Here is a 16,297-nt window from a genome sequence, read left to right on the forward strand (position 1 = left end):
TTTTTGTCTTCTTGAATTTCTTTGCTGAGCAGTGCGTTTTATTTCGCCATATTCATGAATATAAAATATATTTTGATATAATCACTAAATATCCGCATTACAGCAGGTATAAATTAAAATTGTTATGGTAATTACAAAGGTAGTTAAAAAAAACTGAGATGGAAATTTTGAAGAAAATGAAAAATATGTATTTATCTAAATTTTTCACATTTAAGGGAAATGTTGAAATAAGTCCTGTGGTGATATAGAAAGTAGAAGAAATGAATGAAGAGCTGATTTTAAAACATTTAGATGTTACGGTATTCATCTTAATCATTGCAGTGATTTCAGTTTTCAGTTAAATCTTTAATTTTTGTCTATAATTTAACAACAGAACAAAGTAATAATACAAAAGAAAAGTTTACTATTTAGTACCTTTCATAACATTAGATAATTATCAATGCCTTTTTTATTCGGTACTTATTTCCCTTATTTGTGAAAATATATAAATATATTGACATATTCATAATGTTTTCAAAGATCAATGTCCGCTTGTTGTTCCTTTTATTGGAATATTAGCTAAGCACGTGGCTTTATCAAAAGTTACAGCGAACAAAATAAAAAAGTAAACACCAGATCTCTTGTTCGCAGTGGAAGCAGCATTCGTTGGTTGCCACCAGACATGCACACTATTCCGATCTTCTCACGGCCATGTTCCTAAAAATACTTTACTCAGAAACATAAACAATTTGTGATACTTTTTTACTATTCCTCTTTTTAAAGTCCGATGTGGGTCTTTTTTTATTCAACTCGACGAGTTACTGGAGCTGATGATTAAGATTACGATATCGGAGTCATTGGCCGATTATGGTTCTCGTTATCTGCATATTTCTGGACAACGCTTCCCCAAGCTCAATCTTTGATCACTATTTTATCGTATCACTCAAGTAGAATAATGAGTGACTCTCCGCTCTTTTTCTGATGCTTAAGATGTCCTCGCACCCTCTAACTGTCTCGGAAGTAGAACAAGTTGCCATCGGAAAGCTGAGGCATGCATACGTTGTTGGGTTCTTTGCGGTACTGATGTACTTCAAATTTCATCTCCCTTGTTGTTTAGATGAGTTACTTTTGTTTCTTAAGGTTGAGATTTGACGAACTTCTACAACCAACAGGAATGGTCTCCGCAAAAGCTTTCTCGCATATTCTCTGATAAAGATGAATTCATGTTTTAGATAAGTTTTCTCCCAATCAATTGAAACCAAAATTGGACACAGAACGACAATTGCAGTCACAAAATCGCATATAAAGTTCGATGCATTTAAGTCATTGTGTTCTCGAGTTATCGCGTTTATGTGCTTCTGAAAGTACAGACAAGTAGATGGTCCACTTCGTACTGGACTTAGCTCAAAAGTTGAAGAGCGTCTACAATATAGATGCTAAATCTGTGTACCGAATTTTATCTATATAGCTTTCTTCTTCTTGCAGTTGTTCTGACTTATATTCGAACAGACAGGACAGACAAACTTCCTCTTAACGGAATTTGCTCAAAATGAGAGAAAGTTTTTGGGAAACCATCCCCTCTGGTTATTCATCTAGTACCGTTGTCAACTACCTGCTTTCCTGGTACAAAAAAAAAAAAAAATGGTGGGTATTGCATTGTGCAATACCCACCAATTTTTTTTCATAAAGAAGGCTGGATTGTCTTGTGCTACATGAATTCAGGCTTTACCAGTGATCCTTTATCAGTAATGATGGCACAGCGAATGCAAAATATTTGAGGTGAGGTGCAAACTCATCCTTTTCTAGACATCTAGTCATGGAGGTACTATAAGAGCAGAACCCCCGAAAGACGAGCTGGACCCCTGATTAACTAGTTGGTTAGCGGTTTTAATAATCTTTGGTACAGATAGGCGGACAGGCAAACATAATGCCAAAAAATGTCTTTTTCAAACTCGGAGTACATGGAGACTCATCAAAATCTCGAGATTGAATTTTTTAACGATTACAATGTTTTCTACGTCGTATGCGAAAAAGTAAAAATACCCTAGGCAAATCTGAGGCACGAGGGAAAAAGCTGGACCGATGACTGATATAATCTATATCCATGAGACTAGCAGATGCTCTTTTTGGAAGTTTGATAATATAAATGCTTGCGATTTTATTTCCACCTATCTAATCCTTTTGAGCTATTAACCCTCTCGCTGCGTAATTCTTTTATCAAAATAGGTTCAAAAATTGCGAAACGTTTCCTGCCAGACATCTTTGAGCTTTAAAAAAAGCGCGCAAAACGCGGCAAAACATGCTTGTATATTTCGCAGAATCATGGACAATTAACGCATTCCGTTAACCAGATATGAATGAAACCATGAACGGGAAAAGGGCGGGTTTCGCGGCTAAACAGACGAAAAAATGCATCCCCCCTGAAATCGCGGGATAAGGAAGCGAGAGGATTATATTAATCTTTTATGCGCAATTGGATTTCAGGTAGAATAAGGCTTTCAGTCTAAAAATACTACTTACACATTTGATGCTTGAAAGTAACAAACACAGCATAAGATTTATTCATCATTACTACGTATAAACAATTTCTGCCTATCGCTACTCTTCATATCTCTATGATAATTTTATCACGATTCAGTTTACCATATTTCTTGTGTTTCGCATCGGTCTGTATTTAATACTGCTGTTTTAGTTCAGAAGTCTTATTATGCATCTTAATAATTTTTATAGTTTCAACAGAAGCACTAATTGTTAACATACACAATGGATATCATTGGATCATAAAATCACAATGGATATCATTTAACGAAGCTTTACTATAATCAATCTCGTTTATAATTTATTTAATTTGATTTAGCAGCAGACTATTATTTAAGAAAGAAATCGTTGTCACTGGGGGTACAGTTCTGAAAAATTAATACAATTAAAATTGTATTTTTTCCTCCAGTTTCTCTTCTTTCCATAAAAGCAAATAAAAAATTCTTTAGTAATGTACTACCTAAGAATGTAGTGGAACCGCTTAGATTTTTGCCTTCTTTCTTCAATTTTGATTAGGTTCATGCTTGATTAAGGAAATAGTTTAATTATTATATTTTTACTTAGCCATTAACTGATTACTCCGACCCGCTCGTAATCTCACAGATGACCGGGCCACCAAGACGGCAACACTGGCGGGAACTGTGGTTGAGTTCTAAGGGCCATCATCGCCCACGGCACAATCCTTTCCTATGGAAGTATGTCCCGTCATCGATGGGAGGTAGTGAACCCCCCCCCCTTCTTTCTGTAACCACCATTGCGGCGAGGACCAACCATCATTCCGGAATGTGGTGCCCCCCCCCGTGGGAGTATATTCTTTTCTTAAAGTAGAAAAGGTTTTTAATAAAGAATTTTTAATTAGACTACAAAATTGTTTTAAAATGTTTAAATTTAAATAAAAAAGACTGCTCACAATTCATTTTTAAATGTTTTTTAATGTGTTCCTCACACTCATTAATATTAAAATCATACGCTTAGAGTTGTAAAATAGAAAAAAAAATCTTGAGTTTATTTATTTCCATTTGTTATTGCTTTCCATTTGGGATTCCATGTGCTTTATTATGTCGAAGAAAAAGATAAAGGGAGATTGTGATGTTTTACCATCAGAGTGTCTGTTGGCACAATGCTTATTCATAAAATATCTATGGCTGTACATAAATATTTTACTCATATTCTGTTAGTTCTTAAAATGTTATTCCTTGGGAAATATTTTCACTTTACCAAGAGAAAAAGAAATTTGCTATTTAATCGCAGGCACGTCAGTAGTTCAAAAACCATTGCACTCCTTTACGTCAGTATTGATCAAATGCATTTCCTTTTTTGAAATCCTTAAGGTCATCAGCTTTTGCCTGATCAATCTTAGGTTTGATTCATTCCTAACCTGATACACTGATTGTAGTCGGGAATTATTGATACATGCGAATGATCACGTTTCATGGCTGAGGTTAACGTACGTTCCTCTATTTCTTTAAATCTGCAATTCTTCCCATATTTTTTCTTAGGAAGTTTCTAATCATTTTACTTTCTCTAGTATAGAGAAAGTTTCGTTAAACCTCAAAAAAAAAAAAAAAAAAAATGTATGCGAGATTTTGATTAATCTTCTCGTTTCCAACCTCCCTGAGTTCTCAAATACATTTATGAAAAAATATCTGTCTGTTTTTCCGTTCGTCTGCCTGTCTGCGACACAGATAATTCAAAAATTTTTTGAACTAAATGAAATTTAGTATACAATCTTTACATCAAATTGACAGATTTCCGTCAAATGTTGAGCAAAATCTATTCAAAGGAAGCCTGTCTGTCCAGCTGTTCCAATATAGCCATAATTGCAAAATTATTTTTGATTTAATTAATTAATTTTTAGAAATATATAGAGATAAAGATGAACTTGTGAAAACCAGTTTCTATTACCTTACCTTGGATGCTGTAAATAGTATTTCCTACACTATAACTACGGTTTAAAACATGATTAAATAACGGAATGAATCTGTTGAACTTCTTGGATTAACAAATTACTAAACATAGTCTGTCTTGAATGACCGCCGTCAAAGACTCTACATCTCGGTCACTTTTGACGAATACAATTTGCACATATTTTCAAATAATCGGTAATGAAGTTCTCAACAATTTGTCCAAAAGGCATTCATATTCTGACACTCGTCATGGAACTTTCTTTAGACTTTTACGTCAGATGATGATCACACCAATGAGCAACTGTTTCAGTTGATTGAGGAAAGTGAAAACTCAGATGACGTTGATTGGAAATTAACTGGCATTACCACTAAACTGCGCATAATTGAGCATGATTGCAAACAGTTGTTGTTTAGAACAATATATTTTTCGTTTGTTTTATATTCTTCTTCTCATATTTACGAATTTACTTCGTACACATTTCTTCAAATATATTAATATAATATCTAGTAAATACTAAAATTGTATAAATTATCATTTCAAATTTGGCCCTTTCATTTTTTTTTCTAATTCAAATTTCGTATTCAGTGTAATTTGACTCTGATTTAATATAAGATTAAAACTATATTTAGAAATTACATGAAACTATTTTGACATTGAATTTGTTAAGAACGAAAGTTCAATCGCAGTTTCTTTATTAATGTCATCATTAAACCCAAAAATTCTCCTGTAAAGATGAAATTGAATTTTAACAATAACTTCGCTTGTTCATCTAGAATTACTATATGCTTTAGACTGTATTCTTGTTCACGATGCTACTTGTTAACTTAATGACAAAAAATAAACAATTAAGAACGATAAAAGTATTGTTAATTGCTTTCTCACTGATTTCTAAGTTTAACTTTGTTTTAAATATTAGCCATCATAGAAGGCTGCGGTGACCTGATTGTAAGGTCCCGGCTTGGAAAAAGGAGGGTTTGAAGTTCGAGAATCGATTCCACCGAAGAACCGTCGTGTAAGCTGGTTTGGTAAAATCCGTCTGGGCCACACGTGCTATCGCTGGTGTGGCGTGGAAGTTGGAGTAGGGGGGCAGCTTGGTATCGCCCTCGTCATCTGACCGTGGTTCAAAATGACGAAGTTCGTCCCAAACTGTTGCTTTAAAATGGGAAGTTAAATAATTAAACTAAACTAAACTATTAGTCATCGTAGTTAAAGTTATAATTTAACATTACTGAAGTTTCTAATTAGAACTGCTTCATTTGATGGAAGTCATGTGTTGCTGACTTCCGTTATTCTTTGAAAGTTGAGAACATCTGTTATTGTCTTATGACTTGATCGAACTCAAATTTTTAAACAGTGATTTGCTAAATATCTTAGTTGACATACTTTTTCCAATCTCCCACACATATTTTTGAGGTGAAAAACCTGGAATAATTATACTGTATTCTAATTGAAATGATTAAATCAAAATCTTAGTTATAATATTTTTTTCTCTGGTTTAAATTTCTATAATGTAATAAGAAAAATAAAATAATCATCATTACCGCGAATTTAGGAAAAATATTTCATTTCATATTTGCTGTCCTATCTTTCTTCACTTTGATAGGTTTTTGTTTTTATAAAAAAAAAATATTTAAAAGCTTTTAATGAAACTTTTTGAAAAATTTCCAACAGTAGTGTTCCAGATGGATCTCATGTGACATTTTAAAACAACTATTTTAATTTTATAAAGCATAACATGAAAGATGAATCGAATGAATAATTACTGTATATTATGATTTGTTGTGTATCATAATACTTGCTCATCTTTAATTGCGTAACAACCACCTGTTTTGTTTACACGAAATATATAAATAATCTTATTCACCAGTTACCTAATCACGTCAGCGACCACAGATAAATTATTTGACAAAGTTTCGTTTCTGCACTCCTTTTAAAGCGAGCTATCTCATTTTTCAGTTTACCATCTTATGGCTAACCTTCGAGATATGATTATTTTCTGCCAAACCATGAAATTTTTTGATTGTTTTGATAAAATCAAAAGTTACTAATGGAAGAAGAATTAACTCAGCAAAAAGATATTTCTAGACATTTCGCAGTTCAAACTCTTATCTAAATGTCTGTTCTGTTTCCAAGAATATTTAAAATATTTTTTGTCAACAGCTTTTATCAAAATACACTGCGTAGGACATAATTTATGTCCTGTATTTGCATTTGGTAATTTACATTGTAGTTGGTTTTTCTACCACTTATTTTATGTGTAATTAATATATTTTCAATTTTGAAATAACTAATAATAATAATTTACAAAAATGCATATTTATTTGCGAAATTATTTGTATTTCATATTTTTTCTATTGAATGTCAATATGTCATTGCTTGTATTGGGCGGTGGTAAATATGTTACCACCTGTGTTATAAGCAACAGCCACAACAACAAAATTAAAAAAATACTTTTATAGGTCATAAATGAACTTTTGTCTAATTATAGCGTAAAATGTAAATTTGAAAAAAAAAAAAAAAAGGTTTGTGTTTGTTAAAGGGTTAATCCGCCCCCCCCCCCTTCTGGACCTTGCTACGAGGTGTGGCTTTTATCATCACTTAGATGTCGACTGCTACTTTTATTTAGTTACTAGCCGTATTTAAAAACCTCATAAGTATAATCCTATATTTATGTTTTCCTCAATAAATTATTTTTAAACTCCAAATTTTAAGGCATTTAAAATGCGTTCTAATAGTACTCTAGCACGTATTTTACTAATTAAGTACATAAACATTCCTAGTGATGTCAAATTAAAAAAACATAATTGTCCACTTAATCCAACATCTCAATCACATTGTCAGCATCAACTGCACTTTCTTACTCCTCGACTAAAATATATAGTTGATTCCAATATTGAAACGTCGTTGGAATTCTTTTTAATGTGCTTCTTTTCATCGCCAATAATGCCAAATCACCTAAGTATACAATTCAACATGATAAAGCAGTAGGCAATTAACAAATCGGCATTTGGTTTGTCAAAAATATTACTCACAAGGGGCACATTCAAGTAGATTTCAACCTGTAATAGTGTCAGACTCATTTTTCAAATAAAACCAAGTTGAAAAGAATTAAAAGATATCGACCGTATTCAGGTTCCCAGACACATCTCATGATAAATATTTATGTTATCAATAAAACGAGCTTTATATTAACAATGAAACATTTTGTTGCAAATTATGCTTAGTTTCCAAAAATTCATTTAAATTGGAGGAAATATTGGACGACAAATGATACAATTCTATAGCATTGAAAAGAAAATTTTCTGTACTTTGAAGTAATGTAAAAATAAATTTTATGCAATAAAATTTTCAAACAAGAAAGTCTATATTATACTTAATTTTTAATCGAAATTCTAGTGAAAACTCCGAAAGACCAACCGAATTGCTCAATATTTTATTCTCTCAAATATGTTACTGGCTAATTTGGTAACACTAAGTCATATAATTTTCCTTACATAGAGCCGATACATACACATTCATGTTTGCTTTTATTTGTAATAGAGATAGAAGCATAAATCAAACATTTCCGAAAGCATATGCCATTAAGCTATATGAAAATTTCTATCCTGCTTTCAATCAGTTTTAATGTTCAATGCGCAGCTTTCTGTTAAGTAATAACACTTTGTATAAAGCGCAAACAAAAAAAATTCCCAAACGGTTTTTTTTAACAAATAATGAGACATTTACAAAAGGAGGACCCATTTTGCACATGCACAACTTTTATTGAAACATTTCTCTGTAAAACATCTAAAATAAATAGTAATTTTATGAATAAAAGCAATCACATTTAAAATAAATACACAGCTTCTTAAAATCTTTTAAACGTACAAATAGATGCCATTGAAAACGCATAAACAGTTTCTGACACGTACAAACATGTTCAACACAACACACGTCTTGCATTTTTAAAACACCTTATAATAATTAAGCAATAACTAATACTTGTTAAGCTCTAAAGTTGTGAATACAGTAGTTGCTAATTATAATATATATTATTCCATAAAATTTTCTTGTTAACATTATATTGTAACATTAAGAATATAGGTGCTGAATTTCATTGATAAAATATGTAAGGTAAGGTAGTTCTTTATATATCTATAATTAAATTACACAAGTGGTCTTTAAAAAATTATCAAATTCTTTAATTAATAGTATAGTTAATTTCCTGCATAACAGTGATATATTTTCTTTGCTAAATGAGTTCTTTGTTCCTTAAATTTCCAGTTTTCTACAATCTGCCGGAAAAATCTAATTTTACATTGTATTATATGACTACATAAGGCACAAATAAAATTGTAGGAAAATCTTGTTAATGCTATGTACTCTAAAGATATTTTTGTACTCGTAATTAAGCACCAGCTATTTAAAAATTCAAAAATATAGCAAAGAAAGAACTTCGATTTACGGAGGCATTAATTCCTCCATATGGAACAACTGAATTAAGTTACATTTATCCAAGGCAGATGAATTCAATCCATTAGTAAACTTTTTACCTTTTTATCGCAGACGAATTCACTCAGTGTATAAGCTGCAGATAAATTCAATTTAATTATACATATGAATTAAAATCATAATATGAATATTTTTATCTGGAGATAACGCTTATTGTCGTAGATTTTTATCGAAAGAGAATTAGGATTGATTTGTTTCTAGTCAAATGAGATTTAGTTTCTGAGTCTTCAAAATTAAATATTCACAACAGTTCTACAGCTAAGAAACCGACTGATTTTCTCCCTTATCAACAACTGATGACGGATCTTGGTGGTGGGATCTTTCATTGTATTTGGTGCATGGATGTTGTATTTAAGATGAGAGAACGGGCTCGACTGGCCTGTAGTCGAGGAACTCCTTGCACCAGGCAGCGACTCCGATCTTGTTCTGGCAGCACAGTGGGAAGACGACTTCGTTTTTGGTGACTTTGGCGCATTTTTCGCACAAATTCCGCACCTCGCCACCGTGTCTGAAATAAAGAAGGCAAAAATTATGAATAGATTTTATTTGACGTGAAACGCTATTATTTTCAAATAATGGGATGTTATGAAGAAAGAAAGAAATAAAATCGATTCCGCGCATGCGCATTACGATTCGATCCCAAGATCCTATTCGTGCATTCACGCAACCAAAATGTTCATTACCCATTAAGTAACAAAAATTTGAACTATCAATATTCGTATTTGAATCACATTCGCGCAACTAAGCAAAAATAAATATTTTTTAAATTAATATTTTATTTTTGTTTAACGGCTTTGTATTATTTTATCCTACATTTTATAATATATTGTTTCTCTTTTCAAGATACATTTTGAAATGAGGATGAACAGAAAATCTGCTTAAAGCTTCATTTTATGAATCATAAACAGAAAAGAAATATTTATATATTGAAATAATCATAATATTGAAATAATCATAAATGCCATTCTTAGAAACCAATGGAAGTGCTTATGAATGCGTGAAGATTAAATATATGGTTTGATGTTTGGACATAGACTTCTTCAGTGTTTTCTGTAACGTAAGGGCAAAGACAAAGGAGATTTTTTTAAAAATCGAAATTTTAATTTATTTTGTTAAAGGCTTTAAAATAAACCTTGAAATTTTATCAATTTTTGGACATAATTCACAATTGCCCCACAACATGAAATATTTGATCACATTAATTAGATGCACATATTACGTATTAAAAGAATAAAATTGTCAGAAAAATTTATGCCTAGTGCCGAAATAGTTTGTCATTCCACGCATGATCTTTTAATATAAATATTTTATATATTCTGATGAAAAAAAGAAATCAAATATTTTTGGAATATTTAAAGAAACTCAAAAATTTTCGACATATTGTAAATAACTTCTAGAAATATAATCAAAAAAGAAATTAAAAAAAAAGGAAAGGATTTGAATTCAATAAAGAAAACATTTTTGTTCCTCCACTATAAATCAAACTATAACATTTTTTATGAACACGAAAAGCGATTAAAAATAGAAAGAATGATTAGGGAAATATTTTATTTCAGATTGAGTTTAATCAGAAATAATAAACATAACTAATCTTCGTTATGAATTTTGTGCACCCATATCATTTTTAATGAGTAATTGGTTTAATAAAAAAAAGTTTTATTGAAAACAAATATAAAATAATAAATATAAAATCTTAAAATAAAGAACATTTTATTTAATTCATTTTATCAATATACTCATATTAATGTGAATGTCTAATAATATTTCTTCTTTTATGTATAGTCTTTTAATAAATTTTTATTTCCATTTGCATTTGATTATTTCGTGCTTGAAATGTTTCTTCATGCCTTTTTTAAAGAATTTGAGTTATTTGAAAGTATAAGAGCAATAAACACTAATGAATTGCAGTATCATAAGAAAGAAGAACAATTTAAAAAAAAACTACATTAAATCAAAACAGTTATCTTTTCTTTGCCCTTATTATGAGCTTCTATAAATATATTAACTACGATTCGTTGATATTTTGTACTTTAAATTTTTTTACCGGTAAATTTAACTAAATAAAAAAAAAGTTCGCTCATAAATATTATTAAATTATATTTTATTGTTTCTTCATACCAGAAATTTTGGAATTATTTCAAATCATATACTTAAAGAGTAAAATTTAATTAAGAGTCTAATTCCCTTAATTCGTTTTAATTAAGTTTTAATTGCTATCCTTCTCTTAATTAAATAAACGTTATGGAATTAAATTAAGCTTTATTGATACAATGAGTAAAGAAATGACACAGAAGAAGATCTAATCCTTTCATTAAATCGTTACCAATGGGAAAAATAATGTCAAATCCATGGCAAGAACATGATAGTTTCAACTCCTTTTTATGCATTATTATTTTTGCAATTTTAACAACCTCATAAGTTTAAAATTTTCCATGGAACCATTAAAAAATAAATAAATGATGCAACATTAAAAAATCTGAACGTACCTGCATTTATTGTCCTTGCTGTTGATGAATCCGTCGTCATCTTTGAACATTTTCACATATTCTTCCCATTTGCTATATTGCACGGGGGATGATTGAACCTGGACGCTTGTGAGAGCAAGCACAAGCACCAGCGCGCATAAAGTCACGGTAATGTATGAGGTACGCATCTGAAATAGAAGTAAATTTATTAGTATAGGTTCCAATAAAAGCAGAAATCTTTTAGTGAAAAAGAATGTCACTTTCGAGAGATGCCATATCAAAAATAATAATCATACAACAGCATTATAATCGTTTTATGATTTTTTTTAGTTGTACGGCAGAGTCCTATTTCTTTAACAGTATAAAACAATGAAGTCAGAATTTTGATAATATTGGCATAAAAGTAAAAAAAAAGAAGAAAAAAAAACTATAAATGGATTAAGATATTCTTAACAATATATTTTTATTTATTAATATTATTATCATTTATTAATTATTAAAGCTTGACAAAATAAAGCTTATTTGATTCGATTTATTTAATTAACTCGAACTTATTAAAAATGAATAAAATTTATTAGAATAATTTCACAATTAATATTTCATTACTTAAATCCACTTAAAACGTTAGATCTAGAAATATTGAAGCAATTTTATAATCATAACTTTATTTTGAAATTATTTCATATAACTACAAAATTACAATTGATTCCATTATTCTTTCATTGGTGAAAGAGAAAAGTATTCACAACTCAGTCATGTGCACTAGTTCATTAAAAATATTTAATCTCTATATATTTTTTATTGATAAAACATTTGCTCAAACCCGACGAGATTTCAAAGAGAACTATGCTTACTTTCAATGAATACTGTTTCACTGTATTTCTGCAAACAAAGATACCAATGCTGAATCAACAGTTCTTCAACCGATTTTCAACTCGATTCTGATCGACAACAAGTGGTACGACTTTATATATCGTACCGATGGCACGTGCAGCCCTATGTATGTGGGTTAGGGACTTTTATCGAATCTGACCCCTTTTTTGAAGACGTCCTATCTGGTGATGAAACATTGAAGAGACTCACAAGCCGTGTTTTCGATACCAAAGGCTCATGGGAAAACACCAAAGAAGGATTTTTCTGTGAAGATCTGTGTCATATTAATTTAGCAACTCTCTGGCATTAGCCTAATTTCTCCTTAAAAATATGCAGCCTCACATCGATGGATCTTAGAAGAGATCGGATATATCAGTCACAGTCATCAGGTTATTAAGAGATCAATAACTTATCTCAATGACATTTATTTTAAACAGTGTTGATTCAGCACGAAGGATATTTCCACACTTGGATCCTTTCTTAAATATTATAGCATTTTTGATTTATAGAAATGTAAGTGAAAGTAGGTAATAAGAAGTAGAATTGTTAACGAAATTATGAATAAAAAACTATTTAGGTTGCTGCTTTATAAAAGTAAATATATGTATGAAATAAGTAAATTAGTAACAGATATCTACCAATATCTAAATGCATTTTTGATGAAAGTATCTTTCTCTCAAATAGCGATATTAAAGGCCCACTGTTGTGGTTTACCCGTAAAAAAACTGTTCAAAATGATTCACAATAAAATGCATACAAAACTTTACATACTGGTGTCTCAGATATTATAAGATCATTAATCATGTAATTATTGCTTTAAATAAAAAGATGTATCGGATGTTCTACAATCTTAGATTGAAAGTTTTGCTGTCTTGTTTATTTTTAAACATATTACGCAATATAAGTGAACGATATTTTACGTTTGACCTTTTAATAATTTATATATTTTTACTGAAATATTTATTTGGTGAAAAAAGTTACTTGTTCAAAAGATGAAAATCTCTTCATCTTTCATACTGCAGAGAAAATTATCTCAACACGCTGAATACATATCGCTATAGAGATGTATTCGTATCTGCATATCGGAAATACTGATTTAGAAAACAAATTGGATTTAATGAATCGCCTCCTTTCCATTTAAAGCAACTAATGAAAATGAAGAGTTATATTTTTCATGGTTTTAAAAATGAATTAAAATGTTTTATATATTTGCAATGCTTTATAAATAATAATTTATTCATCCTTTGCATTATCATAAATTTTTCTGTGTTTTAAATATTTCGAAACTTTTCGCATATTCTTGCGGATTTGCTTGCAAATAATTTATAAATTTTCTCGGTGATTGATACATCCGAAACATTGACTAGCTATACTATTGATTGAACTATATTAGATTTATTGTAAACAGCATCCCATAATAAAGGAAACACTGCATATAGTTTCCAACGAGGGAATGTTAATTATCCCCCCTGTTCGTAAATAATTATAGCTAGCTTTATAATTAGAATATTTTTATTTATTTAAAATGTAGAACTCTAAATTCTATTTTTTTCCTTTTGCGATTAAGGAATATTTAAATTTACCTTTTCTGTTCTAGAATGACGATGTTAACAGACTCATGCATTGCTTATAAACCCGACACATTTCATGAAGCAACTGAACATTCACGCATAAAACTAAAATTCATTTTTGAAAATTTGGCTATATCTGCCATATGGATTTCATGTCAGTTTCATCAATCATAACAGTTCAGTCACAAACGTGATTTGGCACAGGTTGTCAGATCTGGCTCTTGTATTATTAAATTCTATTAACAAATAAGTTTATAGTGTCTGAGACAGCATTTGAAATTTTAAAAAAAAATTCATTCAAATACAGGATAGTTGATAGAATAAAGAAGCAAGCATTTGATCATATTTTTATGTTAGGGTTCCAGAGGATAATAAAGTAAAATTCTGTTAGAATGACAACGCATAATTGCATTGAAAATCGTGGTTGTAATATAGTAGACATTATATATGAGCCGCAATAGAAAAATAATATTGCTAATAATAATTTTGATTCATTTATATATTCTTCATTTTATTTGGAACTTATTTCATTAAAATGAACTGTTCATTCTTCATACTTGAAGATGGATAACATAAATCTGCATTTCATAAAACGCAATAATTTCTGATATAGGAGCGTTTGAAGAACTATAAGAAAGTCCAATAATATTCAATGATTCTAATCAAAAAATTTTTTAACTTAAGAATGTTCCTAAAGTCCCACTATCATTTATGTCGCCTTCCTCTTCTATTAAAACTTTTCAGCTTTTTGAAAAGACAGAGAGAGACTTTTTCTAACACTTTTACCATCCTTAAAGCAAATGTTTACTTACTTTTTACTTATAATAAACTCATTTGCCATATATTTTTTGCATTGAATAGTTTTCCGATGCACTGCAAATTGCTGGTAATAGTGAAATTCTCATTTAAAGTTGCGTTCATTCTATCGGACTGCATCAAAATCCACGAAGTTAGCTTTAGTTTTAGTTGCATTAACGTTCTGTTACGATGAAACACTAATTTTATCATAATCTTCGAAGTGCTTTCACAAATATATGAACATTCTACTCTTATAACCTATACGTTACATTGCTTTAAGACTCCAATATTTGATATCAACTGTCAATTATCTAAAAGAATTATAATGATAATAAAAATTGTCGTAGAAAACGCATTAAGTTCATTTTAATAACATTTCAATTAATTTTGAATGCACACAGATAGTAAAAATTCTCTTCAGGCAGTAAAAATGATTCTTCAAAGATTTGTGCAGAAAATTTTTAACAGCGATTTATATAAATCTTGTATGCAAGAATAATGTTCGTTCAGCTTGAATGTGACACGAATTAAGTTCTTATAGAAACGTACAAATGCCTACTCACCACAACAGGATGATCATTCAGTAAGTGTAAACCTTGAAGTGAAAATTAAACTTTTTAAAGTTCAATGGCATACATCATTTGCTCTTAGATTTAATTTTTATATGAAGTTCACTTCCGGATACTTTCCATAGTTTCCAAGAACCAATCATAAGAGAGATTTCCTTTTTTAAACCAATTAGAACAGATCTTTTGAAACAACAGTCAAAAAGAGTACAAAGAAAAAAAAAATTATCCAGAATTATCTCGAAATTGTACAGTGTAACCCTTTGTTCACTCGATACAAGAAAGTAATTCTCAAATAAAATTTCTTTTCGCACGTGTATAGGCATTCCATTTTTATCATAATAACTTGTAAATACTGGACATTATGATGAAAAAAGTGTTCCTAATCTTTAAAGACATTGCTAGTATATTCTGTCTAATACACAGATTTTTTCTAACAGTTTTGATAATTTACATCGATAAGATAAACACTTTGAACCTTTGGTCTGAATTTGGAACGTAGAAAAAATTATTTTTCTTGAAAGATAGTTCTGCCATGATGTTGAATTCGCAGAAGTTGTGTGAAACTGCTCGTGTGTGAATATTATGTTGTAAACAAGTTTTTATACTTCTTATATATTCAAAGCAACAAGTCATAACAGTGACTGACATCGAAATAAATATTTTACATTTTTATATAAGTACTTCTTTAAACACCATAGTACTTCTTCAGAATCAGTGCTATTTCTACGATATGTATATATAACATCATACTTAATTTGCGCTATATTTATATGCAAAAGAACTTAAAATTCTGCGATCACCCTCTATAAATACTGTGTAAACGTTATTGTATTGGTTAATATTGAAATCAATCTAAAACATCTAGCTTAACATTAAATTTCAAATATGTCTGCAACTCTCATAAAATATTAGTAAGAAAACGCATTCCGGTTCAATTCCATAATCAAAAATATAAATGCCTGCCACTTTTAGCAGAAGGGGTTTCTGTGGCATGAGCAAAATAGACTCAAAGACTCGTGTGCAAGCAATTTTTCTTTAACAAGAAACGGGCTTTTTTAAAGTCTTTTGGTAAGCATATTCGTTCAATGGAAATATCGTTGGTTTA

The 16,297-nt window shown here is 30.1% G+C and overlaps 1 protein-coding gene across 1 annotated transcript; it reads right to left on the minus strand.

Moving 5' to 3' along the window:
* Positions 1-8,151: 8,151 nt before the first annotated feature.
* LOC129972183 (uncharacterized) lies at positions 8,152-15,205 on the minus strand. Its single transcript, XM_056086213.1, has 3 exons — positions 15,187-15,205; positions 11,403-11,569; positions 8,152-9,424 (listed from the first exon to the last, which is right to left on the minus strand). Exons 2-3 carry the CDS (start codon positions 11,567-11,569, stop codon positions 9,268-9,270), a joined length of 324 nt encoding a protein of 107 aa, XP_055942188.1. The 5' UTR covers positions 15,187-15,205; the 3' UTR covers positions 8,152-9,267.
* Positions 15,206-16,297: the final 1,092 nt, after the last annotated feature.

The sequence above is a fragment of the Argiope bruennichi genome, chromosome 6 (genome assembly GCF_947563725.1).
Source record: "Argiope bruennichi chromosome 6, qqArgBrue1.1, whole genome shotgun sequence".
In the NCBI taxonomy this organism is placed as follows: domain Eukaryota; kingdom Metazoa; phylum Arthropoda; class Arachnida; order Araneae; family Araneidae; genus Argiope; species Argiope bruennichi.